The sequence below is a fragment of the Lissotriton vulgaris genome, chromosome 1_1, assembly GCF_964263255.1.
Source record: "Lissotriton vulgaris chromosome 1_1, aLisVul1.2, whole genome shotgun sequence".
Taxonomy (NCBI): domain Eukaryota; kingdom Metazoa; phylum Chordata; class Amphibia; order Caudata; family Salamandridae; genus Lissotriton; species Lissotriton vulgaris.
Genome location: NC_141685.1, coordinates 1,663,573,779 through 1,663,589,312, shown reverse-complemented (window position 1 = coordinate 1,663,589,312; position 15,534 = coordinate 1,663,573,779). Strand labels below are relative to the sequence as shown.

General features: G+C 46.3%; 1 protein-coding gene across 2 annotated transcripts in view; it reads right to left on the bottom strand.

Annotated features, from left to right (window-relative positions):
- Positions 1–12,620, bottom strand: part of STRIP2 (striatin interacting protein 2) — a 184,855-nt gene extending 172,235 nt beyond the window's left edge. The window contains exon 1 of one of the 2 annotated variants that reach the window (XM_086918897.1): positions 12,370–12,620. In XM_086918897.1, coding sequence (XP_086775023.1) covers positions 12,370–12,453 — 84 coding nt within the window. In that variant the 5' untranslated portion in view covers positions 12,454–12,620. The remainder of the gene's footprint in view (positions 1–12,369) is intronic. The other variant, XM_086918898.1, reaches the window with a different exon arrangement.
- Between the last annotated feature and the right edge of the window lie 2,914 nt (positions 12,621–15,534).

Here is a 15,534-nt window from a genome sequence, read left to right as displayed (position 1 = left end):
CTCAAACAGAACATCAGATAACTTGACCTGAAGGGGATTAGTCTGGCATGTGTTGCAGCAAGCCAAACATTTGTCCCAATGCAGGCGTCTCCAGTTTTTGCTGAGGGCCGCCTTGCTGTCAATATTACACTAACCACCTCCAGGGGAAGTTTGAAAGTGTTCAGCTGTCGCTGCTCAATCACCGAAGATGAAGATGAAGAAGGTAAAACCCCAGATGCAATCTTGTTGCTCTGACAAAAGGTCCTCAGGGATGGGCAACCTGATCGGAGGACATATGCTTAATCCCAGGATTTCTGGATACCATACACTCCATGCCCAATCTGGAGTCACTAGGATGGCTTGGGCCTGGTCAGTCCTGAGCCTCTTGAAAATTCAGGGCTGGAGTGGTTTTGGTGATGGGCATACAGGAGTCCCAATCAAGCTGGAACACTTCTCTGAGTAAGAGACCCCTAGGAAACTCCAACGTGTAGAAGTGCTGACACTGCGCTTTCTCAGCTGTGTGGAACAGATGGAGCCAAGGTTCTCCCCATTCACAGAAGAGACCTTGCGCCACCTCCCTATGGAGTTGCCATATGTGAACCGTTAAGTACTTTTGGCTGAGCTTGTCCACCCTGGCAGTCAATGATCCTGCCCGGCGGCCCACCACCAGGAAACTTCCTTTGTGGTTTGCCATTTCCAGAGCCACTGAGCCTTCTGGCACAGGATCTGTAACCCCCACTCCCACCTGTCTGTTGCAGTACCACATGGGGGTACTGTTGTCTGTGAGAACCTTAACCAGCCTCCCCTTGATGGAGGACAGGAGGGCTTTCAACATCAAGCGGTTCACCCTCCGCTCCAGACAGTTGATGTGGAGATGGAAACTCTGCCGGAGACCAGAAGCCTCTGATCTCTACCTCCCCCAGGTTGCTGCCTCAACCCAGAACCAATGCAAAGTCACCACTGGCAGCTCTCGATGGGGAAGGGAGAGGGGTCTCTCACTAATTCATTTGTGGTCCATTAACCACTTTTGTAGCTCGCTCACAGTCTTCTCTGAAATCTGAATGTGGTCGGAGAGGTCCACTTGATGTTGGGCACATGGACCTTCAGACCCCAATGCAGGGCCCACATAAGCCACCTGGAGTGCAGGACCGGCAGGATGCAGAAGGACATCAGTCCCAGCAGCCTGAGAGTCAACCTTACTGAAATCCAGGACCAAGGATGACTTATCTTCCCTGGGGAAAGGCACAAAACTGAGCAGTGTCGAGAACGGCTCTGGTGAAGGGGAGCACCTGAGAGGGAGTCAGGTGTGACTTTGGAACATTTTTTATTTATAGTTAACCCCAAAGATGACCGGAGGTTCGCTGTAGTCTGAAGGTGGTTGACGGCTGACTAGAGTGAGCCTGCCTCCAGCAGTCGGTGGTTGAGATAGGGGGAGAATTGCACCCCAGACCTCCGAAGGTGAGCTGGCACCACTGCCATCACTTTCGTGTCCACCTAAAGAGCACTGCTGTGACCAAAGGGGAACAAAGCAAACTGAAAATGCTTTGCCTATCAGGGGGAGTGGCGAGTAATGTGTTTTGGATTAGAGCAGCTGGTGGTAGCTTTCACACTAGACTTTCATGTGAAGGGTGATGTAAAAGAAAATCTGGGTACCCAGAACAGGGCGATGCCCCTGGCAACTTGTCTATTGACTGGGAAGCCAGAGCAAGGTTTGTCCCACACCCTCATGCCTCAATAAAGTAAGGGAGGGGCTCAGAGGATGCTTGCCTGGTTTGGAGGATCTCCATTAAGATATTTGTTTTACCCTTTAAGGTAGGGCGCTGGAGGTCAAGTACTTTGCCATTCTCCACATCACTATAGAACAGGAAGCAGAGTCTTCTGTGGCCGATCCAAGAGGAGAATAAGAGGTGTCTTCGGGCGGTGTTGAGGCCACTAGACTCCTTCAAGCCCTTTTACTAAGTGTCATCTTGGCAGGATTGGGTGAACTCATCACCTGGTTCATAATCATTAACAGAGTCAGTCCAAAAAAGGGAATGGGAAGAATGTTTTCTAGGCTGTTGCAAGCCAGGCAGGGGTAAGTGGTGCCTCAGTGGATTTGAGCTCAATGAGGTCAGACCGGCATCGAGTCAGTGTTGCAGAGGACATTCAGGACAGCTTCTTCAGATGGCGATGTTGGTATCGGCGTCGACTGGCCTGGACTGTTGAGCTGGCAGCGTGGTCAGTATAAGAGCCGGAGTCAGGGTAAGAGTGGAGGGTCCACTTGGCGCCGAGGGTGAACCCACAGGTGATAACCCAGGTGTAAGGTCTTTCAGCTCCTTGGAGTCCGAAAGAACGCCAGACGGAGTCTGCAGGAATTCAAAGAGCCAGGGCATGGCTGCACAGAGCTCTTCAATCTGACACAGCATGGATGAAGGCCCTGGAAACTTGGGTTGTGCCGGAACAAGCTGCAGAATCAGGTGAATGAGAGTGAAGCGAGGGAGCAGAAACTCACATCAACTTCTTGTGTTTTCCACCCTTACCTGAAGACTTGGAGAGTGATAACACAGACTTCTGGAGCATTTCTGGAGACTCAGGGAATGGGACTGAAAGTGAACTTGTACAATACAAGCTTGTAAGTAATTGACAATGTGCTGCATCTATAACAGCAATAAAGGGCTTGTATAGGTGGTACAAGCGAACTGACTTGCCTCCTGGTTCACTAAAAAATTGTCATCAGGGCAGTAGGGGTAAAAAAATGTGATATGCATCCAGGATCAGAATCTCATAATGTCTATTCAGTAAACCTGGTTTCAATCCTGGCTTCCAAGCTTGACCAAACAGTGTGAACCAAGGCAATTACTTTTCTTCCCTGCCCCTCCGTGTCCAAGAACATCACATCTTAGAGCACCTTCAAATAATTCGCACAATACAACAATCTCTTTTTCTTGTGTGAGGTGTAAAAGGCCATAATTTATCAAAAAAAGTAACGGCTTATATAGGAGAAACATAACAAGTGACTTGTCTCTTCAGCCATTTATAAACTGTCACAGCAGTATGGTTAGCTAATTATGTTAAAGGCCACTCAGTGCAGTGCTGTACTCTAGGGTGCTAAAGTGAAAAAATCCAAATGCATTTTATGTAAAAACAAAAATCAGCTATAAAGTGTCAGTCAGTGACACTTGCAGTACGACAGTATGTCCAGGATGAGCTAAGAGCTGTTCTCCTCAGCCTCCATGATACAGCATTTGCAGACAGGATACAACAAAGAACGGGGCTGTTCACAATTATTGGACCCAGCCATCACCGCCTCAATGCAACTGCCCTGTTGGCGCTGGTGGTGAGGCAAGAGATGCTTTGCTGTTAGGAGCAGGATTTGCAGTCTCAAGGCTTATGAACTTCTGATCCCCACACCCAGGCAGCAGCATGCATGGCTTAGCAGTGTGGGCGTGGAATGTTTCATAGTGCAGGTTACGTTTACAGTGACTTTCCCTGCAAAACAAAAGTGCTGCATGTGCTGACAGCCTTGCCAAAAGACTTCTAGCTGCACACTTATTACTTCATAAGTGTATCACCCTAGGCACCAGTATATGTTTGCTGGAATCTCCAGCGTGGTTTTGCTTCAGCAGTTCAATCTATAAGTTTTTTCCAAAAGTATTACTCCATATACTCCTTTAGTTCAAAATCCAAAGGTTACTTTATTCACTTTTCATGCATTTCAAAATTCAAGACTATCCGTGTTCCAATGCATTTCGGTGTTTGACCACACCTTCGTCAGGGAACGTCTACAATTTAAATAAACAAAACATTTTCTCAGTGCATGTATCAAAATAAACAACATTTCTACGCGCTGTGAAGTCGAGTTTTACCTATAGACTAAGTTGCCCTCCTTATGTCAAATGTGACCATTATCCGTGAGTGTATCGAGTACTCTGTAAGTTTGTAAACACTTGAGGTTTGCTACTAAGTTACGCGCTAGTTGCATGTTACTGTGGGCGCTACCCCTACAAATCAGTGAATAACGGTTAACTCTATGGAGGTGGTCCCCGCCACTTCTCACCTTGTTTGAACAGCTACTTCACCTATAACAATCGTTGGTTCATCCAACTGAATGGAACTTCAATGGGCAATTGCGCCGCGCCGGCGTATGCCAATTTGTTCATGGGATCTTTTGAAGAGGAACATATCTACAACAACCAGGAATGGGCCACTCATCTTCTCACCTACGTGAGATTCATAGACGACATCTTCCTAGTATGGAAGGGAACGCAAGCATCTCTAGAACAACAACTAGAAATTCTGGATAACTAGAATGACAGAATAAAATTCACCTGGAACATCAATCAAACCACTATACAATTCTTGGACGTAGAAATTACCAAAAAGAATAACACCTTCATAACAAACCTCTATCGGAAACCAACTGACAGAAATAATTTGTTACAATATAAGAGTCATCACCCACAGTCACTTAAAACTCATCTTCCCTACTCGCAATTCCTCAGGGTTATGAGATTGGTCTCGGGAGATGATGATCGCCAAGAGCAACTGAACATAATGGGCAACAGATTCTTATCACGGGGTTACCCGGAGGATATCATCAAAAAATCTAAAGAGAGAGCTCAAAAGAAAACTAGAACTGAATTACTGACCTACAAACAAACAGAGAAAAAACCACGGATAACCTGCGTCAGCAAATTTTCAAACGTAAGTGCTCAATTTAAAAGAATAATTCACAAAAACTGGCAGATAGTAAAACTAGAAACAGACTTCAAAGGCATATTCGATGAGGAACCACTCTTTGCTCATACGAGGGGTAAAAACATTGGAGAACTGCTAAAAACACCGACACAAAAGTCAGGTCAACGGACCTTCAAAGGAACAGAACCGTGTCTAAATTGTGGAAACTGCCACAACATTATGAAGGGTGCAAGCATCAATCACCCGATGAAAGGACATAAAATACCCCTAAGAGTGAACGCCACATGCGATACAACCAACATAGTGTACTTACTAAAATGCCCATGTGGCAGCGTTTACGTAGGCCACACGGAAAGAAAGTTTAAAGTTCGGCTCAACGAGCACAAGAGTAACATAAGAACACAATCATCGAAATCAACAGTAGCCACGCACTTCGTTGAAAAACAGCACAACATCAACCAGCTTAGGGCATGTGTATTGGAAATATCCTATAACATTACATGAATGTATGTTAATTCCATAATAGATTTCGCTCTTTCTACTAGGAGATTTGTATCTCTTCTAAGTTTATTGAAATCGTACAACAGTCTTTAACTCCTCTCACTCCCTCTTTAATGTGCTAGTTATCTGTGTTGTACCTGTCTTGTATTGTGTGATAGAATCATGTTTTGTTCATACTGCTAATTCCACCGGTTAACTTTTTACTTGTGTTATGGAAGGTTGCGCTGCTGCTATACATGTTGTTTCTTTATTGTTCAGTGAAGCTCGTAGAACTTTCTACTACACATAATTAAAAAAAAAGATTCACTTTTCCAATGTTTATTTTAATACATAATATGACAGAGAATAAACCCTCACAAAATATGTGCACAGAGTTTACTTTTGAATTTACATGTGAAACAAGCAATTTTTTTAATGGAGTCGGCAACTTTGTAAAATTTTAAAACGTAACTGACAAGTGCCCAATTCTGTCTTTTCAGTCAACAGCTCATTGTATGCTGGGGTTTTAAGTCCATGAAGAAACTTTTAAAGGTAATACTACAAGCCCCATAATGCAACATGCTTCTCATTGAAGATGATGGTATTATATGCCTTAGTGCGAAAGTGCATAGTTGTGAAATGCAAAATAACATTTAGTTCCGTACTTTCTGCTTGTGTTCAGGTCGTGGCTAGACAACGTATGCGCTGTCCCTTCGAGACATTTTCTTAACAGTTAGTGGACTTGGAGGTCACACATTACTTACCATTGGTTTTCTTCATTGTCTATTTCAATTGCTTGAATCCTGTTCACCCTGTTGGGCAGCTATGCCATTGGAACTTCCCAAGTAGTAGAGTCCTTACACTGCTTGCACTTTTGGGAGCTATTTTTTTCCTTTGCTTGACGCACTCTACAGGAGTACATATTTTGCAGTTGATTCTGCCCTGTTCATCTGCCCCCTTCCTTCCTCACATTGTCACAATTACTTCTTCCCTTCCACCCATTTTCCATGTTGCCCCTCACTCCTGTTTTCATGTTGGCACCCCACTCACCATACTAAAAACAAGCATTTTCAATGCAATCGGTTTTAGCCTTTGGGACCTTATATGAATTTAGCTATTCAGCACATTAGCCTGGGTGCTGAAATATCTTCTGTTTTTTAACATGGAGGGAAAGTAAGCACCATACTGCGAAACATGCCAGGTACGGGAACACAGGGGGAGCGATATTGCCTATCAACGGGAGATGCTATAGTACAAAGCTCTTTTTTTAATTTAAAATTGGGGGCTTTGGTGGTCATATCAGTGAAAATAGAAGATTTGAAAAAAATATTATTGCCTACGGGTGCTCATGGAAGACATGATTCTATGGCCTGGAATCTAGGGAATGCTAAAGTGATTCTGGTATTTTACTGATCCCTGCTGGTCGTTTTCTATCAAGAAAGGTAAATAGAGGCAGTTGCCAGAAAAATAAAAAAATAAAGTCCTTAAGCAGGAAGCAGTTCTTGTCTTTTACTGACCTCTACTGGTCGTTTTCTATCAAGACAGTTAAATAGAGGCAGTTGAACAGAAATAAATAGTCCCTAAGCAAAAGTGGAAGCAGGGGGCTGATCTCCAGAGCCCACAAAGTACATACAACAGATCTTCCAGACAGCGCAAGCGCTGTCTAGGCTCAATCTGAAAAAAGGTGGTCATAGTGCTTTTTTACCTTTTCTTAATTCTTGCCTTCTGATGACAGGTTTTGGCCAATCCGCAACTCTGTGCACCCGGCCATTAGCTGACCTGAGCCTCGGAATACGGCTGGTGTTAGAGCTCAGACAGCGAAGGAATATGGAGCTGTCCAGAAAGCAGTAGGTGCACCAAAGGCCGCTGTCTCCCTGGCCCCTTCCCTTGGCCAGACTTCGCCTTCCTCCTGGAGTTCCGTTCCCAATCCCAGTTCACTTTCATCCCAGGCCCACGATGGAGAGTAGCAGTCATTGCCACAGAAGACTGGCAGACTTCGCTCCAATGAATACCATTTTCTAATCAAAACTCGAGGTATTTTCTGCACAAGATGTCATTTTTTTATCCTTTTCCATGCGTCACGGTGGGCGTGTGCGGAGGACGGCCGGGGGCCTTCCGATCTGCTTACATGTAAGATTTTTTATGAACTGCCATTTACAAATGTGTCTTTGGCAAGACATTTATTTTATTTCATAACAGCGTGCGATTACTTATGTGCTGTTTACTTCTCGTGCTGATCTATTATTGCGGCACCCGTGTTCCAACATCCACATAGTTACTTCTTTTAATACGAATGCTACCAAGGACAAGAGAGTTCACCCTGCCATGGACCTCCAACTGTCTTGTAGATTACAACCTTTAAAACATTTGCCTTTATACAGTTGGAAGCTTTTGTTCTTATAATTAATGCAATGTATCCTTTCAATTTTGTAGAAGTGGTTTCATTTTTCAGGTCTCGGCTTTGCCAATGCTTGTACTACAAAGGATGCAACAAAGCGGTCACAACAACCTGCTTGTTCCAAATCGCATTCAATATTGGAGCAGTGGGTCTGATTCTTAATGGGATGTTTTTCTCTGTAGGACTTCAGAAAAGCATATTTTGGAAGTGTACTTGTTGCACTTAATTTATAAGTTCTTTGTCTACTTGCTTAAACTTGTGCCCGAAATGCATTTCTTTCATTGCACGTGCATAACAAGCATGCACAAAAGGCAACGGAGTGCAAGAATTTGAGTGGCTGAAGGAGGGCGACAGTCAAATCAATCTATATGCATATGTAATATTTGGGAGTCTAAGGAGAGGTCATGGAAAAGCAATGCACTTAGAGCAAAGCAGTCACAATGTCAGTGTTGACTTACAAGGTCTGTGATACGGTGTAAAAGGCTTTTGCACAATTGTACATATATTCATTTTGGCAACGAGTTCACGAGTGGCAGCCCATGGCAACTCTTCTACTTTTTCAGCAAAAGACAAAATGGTTGTGAGAATACACACCGTCCCTTTAAATTAATCATTAATAAAAGTTGTATTCATGACCGCGTGCGTTTACGGATGCTGAAAACCGTCCCAAGTCCCAGCTTATATTCAAGTCTCCCACAGGGCACTGACTCGCGCACCCATCCATCGCACTGCAAAACAGGGGGAGGGGAGTGCACAGGAGTAGTGGGGTTAGGTTTGTATTAAAACATGGGCGAGTCTGAGGGGCAAGGGGTGTGGTACATGGGTTTTTCGGGTCTCTGTTTAGCAGTATTTAATGTTAGTGATGACTTTTTTTGCTCAGCAGGGGAGTAAGTAGTGGGTAGCGGTTTTTTTACTCAGTTTGGGTACAGGTGTTTGTGAGGGAGAAGGGTGGGGAGTAGAGGCTAATGGGGGTGCATTTGGGTATTATGACACTGTTGTAGCATGTAATAAGTCAGTACTGTACAGTCAGTTGAGTTGATCTTTTTATTTGTTGCAGCAACCCCTGACGAAGAGCCTTCTGGCTCGAAATGCATTGGGTGTGACACTAATGAGTCTACTTTGGATGATGTTCGACCTTCACGTGCCGTTGTTGAAGGCCTGGATGGGCACACAAGAGGCATTTAAAAATTAATAATAAGAACTACGGTGTAAATATGCTGTCTCCGTGTTGATTGAAATGAAGCAAGAAGAAGGGAATAAGGAACAGTGAACTAATGGAGTATAATGTTGAAAGTTGAATAACTCATGAGGAAGCAGGAGGAATTACCCCCTATGTTGCAGTGCGACGGATGGGCGAACGAGTCAGTGCCCTGTGGGAACCCTTATACTTTGTCAAGAGGGACTCTAGGTTTAAGGCTTCGCCAGCCATACCCGGCTACACATGGTTGTTGTGTCACCATGCAGCGCTATATTGACTTTTTCTGCTTTCAGAGCCAGGACTACAATGGCCAAAGCGCTGAAATCTGTTCCCAGTAACAAAGTCAGCTTTTCCTTCCACGTCTCAGTTGCTACATGGTAATTACTACCCAACTAAATGGTGGCCACATGATCAGGCAAAATACAGGAAGGTGAGTGCACAGGACTAGTGGGGTTAGGTTTGTATTAGAACATGGGCAAGTCTGAGGGGCAAGGGGTGTGGTACATAGGTTTTTCAGGTTTCTGTTTAGCAGTATTTAATGTTAATGATGACTTTTTTTGTTCAGCAGGTGAGTAAGTAGTGGGTAGCGGTCTTTTTACTCAGTTTGGGTAAATGTGTTTGAGAGGGAGAAGGGTGGGGAGTAGAGGCTAATGGAGGTGCATGTGGGTATTATGACACTGTTGTAGCATGTAATAAGTCAGTACTGTACAGTCAGTTGAGTTGATCCTTTTATTTGTTCCAAAAGAAAAAGCCTAAAATGAGTATACACTTTTTCAACTCTAATCCTGGATAGATTTAGGGAAAGTAAAAAGTTCTCCAAATAGTGTAAAACAGTGTTGAAATGTTGTACTTTAGCATTTTGGCACAACTTCCTCAAGGGCTTCCCTCAGGATGCATCTGAAGTTAAAATATTAGTAATACCGACCAGTGGCTATTCATCAGCGACCAGTGACTATTCACCAGTGACTATTCATCAGTGACCAGTGGCTATTCATCAGTGATCCAAGATTAGATCGACTGAGGGAGGAAACTTCTCATGGATTTGTGCAGCAGTGTCTTAGGAGAAAAATTACCTACTGTGGCAGGTAGAGTAGAACTCTTTCTACAGAGCGCAAGGGCAGATTTGTTGTAGAAGAAGCAGCACTGATTTGTAAATGTCTGGTCATTCCAAATAGTCACACAATCGGACTAGATTATAGAACAATTAGGCAGTATCAGAAGGGTTGGTCTGAGAGGTCAAGGTGTGGGACAGATTTTTGGTTGTTTGTGGGCTGCTTTATGGTCTGCTGGGCCGGTTGTTAGGGCTCGCCAACACAGTGCATGCGCTGTGCTGTGAGATGTACTGTTTACAACTCAACGGCTTACAACCCACACACTGCATACCAGGAGTTATTTTCGTTGCCACTCTCATTTGCAATCTTTCAGTTGCTTAGCTTCCTTAGGTTTCCCATCCTTTCTTGTGTTAGCTCCTACTTGGAGCATGGACCAAGTATGTATTCTTAGTCATCTTTGCTTTCCATCGTCTTTTTGCAAATCAATATTTTTATTTTATAAGCGTTTCGGTATTATTCTTGGACTTGCAGTGTGCATTCCTACTTTTAACAGAGACATATGGCTTCTTATTTAAGTTGCCACCGTCACTATTGACATTTTAGTTAGTTACACCCACAACTGGCCTACTCTACGCTATCCCACTTTACATCATTCCACTTGATGCACTTCTACATCTCTCCACTCCATTCCCCTCCCCTCTACTCTATGACTCCACTGTATGCCACTCTTACTTTATGCCAGTGCACTGTACATCACTCTATTATACGCTACTTCTATGCCACTCTAAGAGACTCCACCCTATACCACACTACCCTGTGTTACTCTACCCTATGCCACTCCACTCTATGCCACTCTGCTTCACTTTCCTCTACACCACCCTACTCTACCGCATGACACTAACTTTTAGCCATGCCGTACAACTTGGCGAAAACACAGTGGCAAAGCCAATAGCTCTCACATAGAAGAGACCTATTGACTTTGCCAATGCTTATTCTTGCAGACAATCACAGGTTAAGCAGCCCAGCGGGTGACAGGGCGGATAGCCTACACTGCTTGGAAACCCCGCATATGGCGTCCTTTACCAAATGAATATGAGAAGCAGCAGTAAAACATGTCTAAAGACACGCAGAAAGGAAAAATAATGGCATGCGAGCACTATTCCCAAGCACTTCTCCAGCCTCGAACCTCGTGCGATTTTGATGATGCGCTTAGAACACTCCTGTGAAGAGGGCGCGCGGAAGAAGCGCAGCACGTGCTGCCCGCGAGGCCCGCCAGTGAGCACACACCTCATCCAGTGGTTGAAGGGGACGGAGAGTAGGACCCGGTCATTCAGGGCCGTGTCCTCTGACCTACAAACACGAGTGGCACGTGGACACGAGTTTCAGAGCGGCCCGCCCGCGTTAGCAGCCATTGGTGTCTAATTCTGTCAGTGGCATTCCCGGAAGGAGTGAAACATCAGCATGAGGTGCCGAGAGGCTAAAAATAAACATTACAAACTAAAGCGAGCCGACTGCTTTACCCAAAGCATCAGCTCGCCGGCCCCTTTGGTTATTTATGGCGCAACTGTGTCACCACCACAGAAGAGCACATGGCAGGCCGGAAAGACAGCTCAGGAGATTCATGGCCGGCTGCAGAGAAGTGAGCGAAACTCACATGTCGAGAGGTTTGAACTGCAGCTATAGAACCTTAGTCGGCCAGCCCCCTGAAGTGACTTAAACGAGACTCCGTGAAATATGCGGTTCGTTTTTTAATTTAAGACGCCATCATTGATACACCATGACTAGTTATAGAACGTGGACTGCACTCTAGCACGTTACGAGTAATGTGACGTGGTCTAACGAAAGGAGGAACTTTTTTCATTTACATTGCAAATTGCCAAGTCTTCTACACTTTCTGAAATGTCCCCGACTTCATTTGCTTCATCATTGTTTAATACCAAGCCGCAGGGCAGGCTATTCGGGTCCTCCCTGTGACACGGGCAGGTTTTTGATACATCAAGTAACTGAACCCCGAATTAAAGGCGCACATCTACAATACAACTAAGCAAGAGGCTCCATAAATCCCCTAGAACCCAACAGTACGACTTGAGATAGCCCAGCCTGGCATGAAAAAAAGCACACTATGTTACAGCATGACCTAACACTGCAACATGAAACAGAGAGCACGGTATAGCATAGTCTAAAGTATTAGCATAGCAGAGTTTAATACCATATCATAAAAGGATAACTGGACACAGTATAACACAATAGATAGATCCCAAACACACATGGAAGGAGCACATTACAGAAAAACAGCAGAGTATGACGGAGAGCCCTCTCACCACCACATCAATCCAAGGGCACCCTCCATAGCAGTGCAGTGATCCCTGCCCCACACATCTTTGAGCAGGCCCTCTTCTCCGTGGGTCATTGTACCAGCTTCCCTATCTCTGGCCCGTGCCACGGCCGGGGAGTCCTCGGGGTGGCTCCTGCCTGCCCTCTGTACAGGGCCTGTGTGTGGCGTCATCACCCTGTAGCCTTCCTGTTCCCGGACCCCCGTCCCGCCCTCCCATGGGGACGCCCCCCCGTGCAGGCTCTCGGCTCACCTCAGACTCCTTCCTCTGAGTCCTGAAGAGCTCTCGGCTCCTGAACTGACCCTTCTGTTTGCCGCCATTGCCCGACTCGTCCATGCCTGCTCCATAGAGTTGGTGTCTGTCAGTCTGAGCTGCAGACACCTGCTGCAGCTCTGTTGCCAGCGCAGGCCCGGCCCACCCAGTCTGCGGGGGTGGGTCAGTGACCGGAACACTGCCCCCGCAACACTTGCGGCAGACAGGACCTGCCCATGGGGTGCCCCTGCGGGTGGGGTCACCGCCCAGACGACTGCCCCTCCCCCCTCAGCAGCACAGGTCTTGCTACGGCCTGTCCTCCTAGGTATGGTGGTCACTGTCCCAGGGGCGGATTGGCAAGGCGGGCATTCGGGAATGGGCCGAAGGGCCGGTGCATCAGTGCACTCTGTGGGCCGTTTTTTTTTTTTTCTCCCCTGTCCCAGTCCACAGAGAGTGGACTAGGAAAGGGGGGAAAAAAAACCGGCCCACAGAGTGCACGGAGACAGAGACTGAGAAAATGAAAGCAGCCTCGCTGTGCGGCCAGACAGGGATTGTCAGCTGTGGGCTCTCCTTCACCCCTACCCTGCCAAGCAATCAAGCTGAGGCTGGGCTGGGCAGGGGTGATTGTTTAGATATAATCTGCCTCCCTGGGGGCCAGGTGTTTCTCAGGCCTTCGAGCCATTTGCACCTCGGCCCCCTGGCGCCCATGCAGCCCAGAAACGGTGTTAGTCTTAACACCTCGCCCACAGCCCTTCACATTCAGGGCACAGTGGGCGAGGAAGAATGGGTCTTGCTGTGGGGGCCTGGTGATGTTTGGAATTTTTTTGTTTTATTTATTTATTTATGCGATTTTATATAGCGCGGACTTTACCGAAGGTGTCGGAGCGCTTCACACTAGGAACAGCATTAAATCATGAGGAGAAAATTATAAGTGGACAAATTACAAAAGCAAACGTTAAGTTACATGAATCAAAAGTGACAATAGTGAGCAACCAAAATACAAGAGGGGCAAACGATACATTACAGGAGGAAAAAGTGACATGTGTGCAGGTTACAAAAGCGTACAAAATACAAGTAGAGGTATAAAACTGCAATTAATGGCAGACACTCCAGCACAAGAACAAACGTTACGTAGGCAATGGTGGCACTTGTGCAAGTATCTAAAGCAAACAAAAGTGAGAGGAGCAAACAGTGTGTTACAAGAGAAAAGTGACTTGTGCAAGTTACAAAAGGGTACCATACACAGGTACAAGGGTAATACTACACTAAATGGTAAACACTCAAACTGCCAGAACACATTGGGAAGGCACTTCCCATGCACCAGCTTCACCTCAGCCTCCCCCCTGGCTACCTGGCTACCTTGGATGACCCAGAAAGCTGTATTTTGTGCTCCCCTGCCAGGACATTTTCCCAAGGCCCGGAGGGTTGATTAATTTACAAATTGCAGGGGCCTTACCTCTGTTCATGTGCTCCTGAGCTGAAGGTCTGGGGAGGGCTGAGTAGGTTAGTAATAGCAGGGGCGTTGCTGCTTTTCAGGTGCTCCTGTGCTGGAGGGCTGGAATATTTTTGTGACAAAAAGAGGCCTTGCTATTTTTTTTAGTTGCTCAGCATGTAGGCCATTGTCACCTTGGCCCTGTGTCGTGTGCAAGAACAGTATCCTCCCACTTTCATTCCTTGTCTGTGCAAATGGTGTTTCATGAAAGGGCACGCCCCTTAAATGTGGGCCACGCCCCTTAAATATATGCCACGCCTCTTGAATGTGGGCCACTTTTTTCATCCGTGCCCGGGCCGAATTGTGATCCCAATCCGACCCTGCACTGTCCCCGGAGCAGGGCTGACAGCAGTACAAACCCTGCCCCAGGCGTGCCATAGAGGGCAGCGTCACTCATACTTCCGCTCCCCCAGGCCGCACTAATGGAAAACTCATGGTATGGGGTCACCGACAGATCACAGACTCTCGGATCCAGCCTCGCATCAGAGAACTGCAAATCAAGTGGCAGCTGAGTTTAGAAACACCAGCGAGGACAGGTTACCGCTGACCCTAGCGCCCTGAAGCAGAAGGCCAGAGGAGTGACGGGAGAGAGGCACCGAAACTGTACAACGAACAGGGGTGGCACCAGTTCTTTAAATTGGCAGGTACTCTCCGGTACGGAGTACCTGCACTTCTCAGCACTACTGCAATACATTCAGTTGGAGTGTACCGGCACTTCTCAGGAACAAACGTACTCAAACTAGTGAGTAGCTGCACTTCTACATTTCAATTCAATTAACGGGGTGACAGGGCAATTTTATATGCTCATCCATTCCCCTACCTACTATATTTGCTTTTTATAGCGTTTTATGCCCCTCACGATCTCAGTGTGGTCGAGAAAACAGCAATGTTGGTTCCGTATGGTTGGTAGAGTGTGGATTTGTTTCTTAGAGTGTCAGGGGCCTAGCCCCCCCCCTCCTTTTACTGCACGCACAGACCGTCACTGAGAGTGGTGTAGGTGCCCTGTCGTGTATTAACATGGAGGCTCCGGCTCAAACACAGTCGCGCTCAGATTGGGAGTTTGTTAGACTGGGAAACTTCAGCACCGCATCAAAGTGAACAGGATTTGACTGCAGTAATAAGGATAACCCAGGGGCAGCTGGTGACATTTGAAAGTGGTGAGGCGTAAACTAATTTGCAGATTGCACCGCAGCGATCGAGCCCGAACCACCTTGCAATCATCCATACATCATTCATGCATCCACCCATCTATCTATCCACCCACCCACCCTGCATCCATACATCATTCATTCATGCATCCACCCATCCATCCATCCATCATGTATCCACCCATCATGCATGCATGCATCCATACATCATTCATACATCCACCCACCCATCCTGCATCCATACATCATTCATTCATGCACCCACCCATCCATCCATCATGCATCCACCCATCATGCATACATCCACCCATCCATCCATCCATCCATCCATCCATCCACCCTGCATACATCATTCATTCATGCATCCACCCATCCATCCATCATGCATCCGCCCATCATGCATGCATGCATCCATACATCATTCATGCATCCACCCATCCATCCACCCAACCATCCTGCATCCATACATCATTCATTCATGCACCCACCCATCCATCCACCATGCATCCACCCATCATGCATGCA